This window comes from Eutrema salsugineum, unplaced genomic scaffold, assembly GCF_000478725.1.
Source record: "Eutrema salsugineum unplaced genomic scaffold, Eutsalg1_0 scaffold_17, whole genome shotgun sequence".
NCBI lineage: Eukaryota > Viridiplantae > Streptophyta > Magnoliopsida > Brassicales > Brassicaceae > Eutrema > Eutrema salsugineum.
Window position 1 is genome coordinate 37,503 of NW_006256852.1, and position 5,501 is coordinate 43,003.

Here is a 5,501-nt window from a genome sequence, read left to right on the forward strand (position 1 = left end):
TATGGCTCTATAGATATTGGTATAATATTGTATTATCATGTTGTTATTATCCTCATGTGTTTTAGTGTGATCTTACTGTCTATGTTCATGTTATATGGTGATAGATGATAATCGTTTTAAAATTAAGGGAATCAATCTTTTTCTGGTTTTTTAAAACATTTCATTTTAAAAGTATTATCGTAGTACTTTTCTTAAGATATTTCTTAAATCTTGGCATGGTTATGACTTGTATCTTTACTTCCAAAATCTTGTTCCTTCTTTTCTGGTTTGATTTTTTTCTTATTTATTAATTAACTTATCAAGAAACCATAGAAAGAAGAAAAAAACTTCTAAATATTCTGAAACGAGTTTTTGTATATAATTTAGCCGGGGTTGGAGTCAAACCAAACCGAATTGATTTATAAACAATCGGTTTCGATGTGTTTTATTCAATATATTTGTTACCCGCGTTAAACCCATCTTTATGATCATTGTTAAAACTATTAAGTGTATAGGAATCTTAAATACTCAATTTATCCTGGTCGTTTTATTGGACGAAAGATGTATAGTAAAAGAACAAATTAAGCGTGGCTACTTTATTAGACATGCATTGATCAATATTTTTAAATCACGTCGGACAAAATTCACATTCACGCATGAGCTATAATTGGTTTAACTTATTCGTCTTTTGACTTAGTTTTATCGGAAATTTAGCTTTTTCATCCCTAGACTTCCGAAAAATGTTAAACTTATGCCTAAACTATTTTTTGGCTAAAATATACTTAAACATCATTTTAATTTGAATTTCATACTTGATCAATTAAATATGTGCTAAAACCAATTTCCATCTGTAATCTGTTAATAATCTGTCAAATCGAGTATACTTGGCAGCCATGTAGACTCCGAAAGTTTAAAAAAATTTGACAAAACGACGTCGTTTTGTTATGGAGAAAAAAATATCGTTTTAAGGATTTTAAATAATTTTGATTCTGTGTTTATTCAACTCCTCGACATTGGTTTACTAAACATTGGTTTCAAATAATTTCGAGTCCACCGAGAGTGATGTCTTCCTCAAGTAATTCAGGTTAGTTATTGTTGATTTTCAGCTATTTTAAGTAGTACATGTTTGTTTATTTCTGAAATCGGTGATGGAGAGTAATTTTCCTTATCAACAATAACTAACCTGAATTACTCGAGGAAGACACACTCTCGGTAGATTCAAAATTATTTGAAACCCCTAGATCAACAATGTAGCTGTCGAGGGTCAAGGGATTGAAGAAACACAGAACCGATGTATAGTAAACCAATGTCAAGGAGTTGAATAAACACAAAACTAAAATTATTTGAAATCCTTAAACCAATATCTTTTTCTCCATAACAAAACGACGTCGTTTTGTTATTTTTTTTCAAAACTTTCAGAAGAACAAAATGACGTTGTATCCTACGTGGCTGCCATGTATACTTGATTTGATTTGATGGATCATAAACAGATTACGGATGAAAATTTGTTTTAGCACATATTTAATTGATCAAGTATGAATAAAATTAAAATGATGTTTAAGTATGTTTTAGCCAAAAAAATAGTTTAAACATAAGTTTAACATTTCTCAGAAGTCTAGGGATGAAAAAGCTAATTTTCCTAGTTTTATCATTAATCCTAACGCTAACTAGTATAAATCGAGTATCACGTTTTTACTTTTTGGAGCAAGTGATTCTGTCCATAATCAGTTTTCATCAAAAAGTCAAAACAATCTTAACCAGAATTTTCAAATCACAAAACAAGATTATCGATCTCATGAATTGTTTATCGATTTAACTCAAAAAACCGATTAACTCGGAAAGCATTATGACAATATAATCATATATAGACGAACGAGACAACATTTCAAAACTTAGATCCATCTTAGTTTTACAAAGCTAAGTAGATTAAACACATCTTTAAATCTTGATTCTATCGTCAACCATTGGTTAGAACAAGTTTTTCTACATCTTTAGATTCTATCGTCAACCATTGGTTAGAAGAAGTTTTTCTACATCTTAAAATCTTGATTCTATTGTCAACCATTGTTTAGAAGAAGTTTTTATATTGTTATATTTGCTTTTGTTCAACCGGCCAAAAACATAGAAAATATCTTATGCGAATGCAGCACTTATATAATTTTCTATTTTAGACAATTTTGAAATCGAAGATTTTTTTATAAAAAAGCATCACGTAAATATCTTTTTAAAGACCCTGATATTAAACTCTATGTAAAGATATAGTACTAAATGTACACTCGTGTAGTACAAATCTAAATTTTTGTCTTTTTGATGCTAAGTACCGTTTAAGTTAGAGTTAAAATGAACACGTCTTGTATTTTTAAAGATATAGAAGATATTTCCATTTTTTTTGATAAAAAGATCTAATAAATTTGGCATGACTAAAAACTTAGTGGTAAGCATGATATGCAAAAACAAAAAAAAAAACCAACAAAACAAAAAAAAAGCCAATGTTTTTAAACCTATCCGGACAGTAAACCAGAATACATTTCGGGTCAGCGGGTCAGCAAATCAACCGTAGCTTAACCGCGAGTGAATATATATATATATATAATATGATAATCATTTAGCACAAATTCACAAAATATTTTGTGATAAATTAACACTAAAAATGAAAATAAAAACAAGTTGAAGATTAATAGTCTAATAGGTATGTAGATATCTAACATTAATAACGATAATCATAAAGTCTAATTAACATAAATAACGATAATTATGAAGTTAATCCAAAAAAAAAAATATTACTAAGAATGAAAGCGAACTAATTAAATATCATCTCAACGAATCTGTGTTGTCTCTATCACCATTTTCTTCGGTTTCTGTACGCAGCATAATGAAATCTTCATCAAAATCTAGATAATCACAAATTATATTTTTTAGTTAATATTATATATAACAAAAAAAATTAAAACTTTTAATATTAGAAAACCACAATAAAATATTTTATTTGATATAAAGGTCTTTAAAATCAAACTTGTTAAAAAAATTTAAAAAATATTTTTTAAACTGTGACTCACTGGTTCGAACACTAGTTAGATTACGAATTTATCAGATTTTTGCCAGATTTTAGTGGATTTTGATGCAATGGATATTAGCATTAAACCCAAACCAGATTTTATGACGGATCACCAAATATAGAAGTCCAACCGCAGGTCTGGATCGAGTTTAAAAACATTGCAAAAAACCAACAATGGAGGCTTTGCTACTAAGTTATTTTTAATTAGGTAAAGATCTATCGAATCAAAACCAAATACACTCTTTATCCGACACTTATTTAGTCGCATTTCATTTTTTTTATTTAAGCTTTACCGGAAACACACATTCACCTTTTCCAAAAGCATGATTTGATTTCTTTGTCTAATATTATTCACAACAATCATCTTGTTTTCACCTTATAAAGATGATTTCACTATCTACTATATTTTATTTATAATCATCATATTTGTAAATGAACGATTAAACATATATTATGACACTACATAAAATAAAATTAACTATTCCAAGTGTAATACTCAGAATTTGATTGATATTTGACCAAACTATAAGTTTTATCATCACATTTTATCATTCAAATTCTTAAAATATCATCAACAACCAAAAAACCCATCTCTTACCAAATCAGATTTGAAATAATCATTAAAACTTTACACTTACCACAGCACTAAAACTTTGGTTTCCAATCAAGTAAAATCTCAAGACTTCAACACGAGCTTAACCTAAACCATTTTCCATCGTCATTGGCTGACAGACATTTTTCCGATAAAATTGCCACGTTATATTTTCACATAAGTAAAATTGCCATATCATCATGTTAATATTTCCACATAAACCGACCATCACTTTTATCACATTCTAGTGCTAATTCTTTAGCTAAAGTGAAACCTAATTGGCTTTCACTTACCAACTACAAGCACTTCTAAAATAATACTAACAGATTAATTGCCTAATTTCTTTACGTGTTAGTATATTTTCCATAGCAACACTTGAACCCGTTTTGTCCATTATGAGCATTTGTGTTTATAACTTTATATGATTGTTTTTTTAAAACATAATTTAGTTTGAAATATAAAGCACTTGTTGGGTTTTAAAACATAAATTACCTAATTTTGCAAAACATAAACATAAGCGCGCCAAACGCAAACATATTATTTCATTTGCCTTTAAATTTACGTTAACGATTAACCAAAATACTGTTGAAAATACTTAGATTGTGATTCACTTGGAAAAAATATTATTCCAAATTTAAACGTAAACCCAAATTAACAATCTGATGGTAATCTCTACAACATAAGTAAGACCTATTCTCCTAAGTTTTATACGAACATAAAAAAAAAAAAAAAATTATATGCAAAGACCAGAGTTTTTGGCTGCTCCGAATCTGAGAAACAGACTGGATAATGTCAGACCAATAGCTAAGATCTTTCCACTTAACAGACCAGTAAGCACAATCACGATCAGAACAATCCCATTCGTGTTATCTCCTTTCGATTCTATCAATGGCGGATTTAACCCTTCTTCGTCTCTTTCAGCTGGCTCGGTTATCTCTGTTTTATCCTCTGAAACAACAAAGCTTGAGACTTCACTCAAAGTCTCTTCTTTGATCACAACCGTTTTCTTCTTCTTCCTGTAACTCCTCAACTTCTTCACAATCTTCGATTTCAGTCTCGAACTTTTACTTTTCGACTTCTCATGATCCTTCATCAACAGATCACGAATCTTTAAATCTTTCGATTCAGCCACAGGCTCTGTTTTATGCGATTTGGGAACTTGAGTTTCTTCTCCGCAGTGATCACTCGAAACATCCAAAGCTGCGATTTTTCCGCAGGAAATCGCGTTTTCGTCGTTGATTGAGACAGCTGGCTTTCCTTTCCGCGCGTCGGTGTCACAGTGCGTGAAGCGCGTGAGAACACGCGCCACCACGAGCTCTGTTAAGAGAAGCGCCAAGGCGGAGAGAGTGATTCCTATAGTGAGCTTCTTCTTCGTGCTAAACGCGAACGCCGCCACTATGAAAACTTTAAACGCGATCAAAACAAACGCGCTGCCACCACAAACGCAACCGTTTTTCTCCGCCGTTAATCCACCGCCGATGAAATTAACTTCATCGGTCTTACTCCGAACGGTTTTCCTCGCAACGGGCTTTTCCAGAATCGCGTCAGGATTAATCGGCAACGAAGCGTTTGGGGCGGTTTGGGTCTGGCGTTTGAGGCGTTTATTATTAGAGGAGGATTTCTTAAGACGATCGCGATTTTTGACGAAGAGATCAATTAGAGAAGTCGGGAAGCCAGTTTCGACGACCAAAGACCCGCCGCGTTTCGGAGATTGCTGAAATTCCGACATGAATCTCGATATTCGTCCTGATTTTTTCCATGGTAGAGACATGGCTATGTGTACGGACGAGACAAACCCAAAAAGGAAAAAAAAAAATTAATAGGAAAGACTTTTAGAGCTCTCTTTAGTCTTCCTAGTGAAGAGTTCGGTTTTGG

At 31.6% G+C, this 5,501-nt stretch overlaps 1 protein-coding gene across 1 annotated transcript; it reads right to left on the minus strand.

Annotated features, from left to right (window-relative positions):
* Positions 1 to 4,240: 4,240 nt before the first annotated feature.
* LOC18020623 lies at positions 4,241 to 5,501 on the minus strand. The gene has a single exon (XM_006403043.2). The coding sequence runs from the start codon at positions 5,395 to 5,397 to the stop codon at positions 4,360 to 4,362; it is 1,038 nt and encodes a 345-aa protein (XP_006403106.1). The 5' UTR covers positions 5,398 to 5,501; the 3' UTR covers positions 4,241 to 4,359.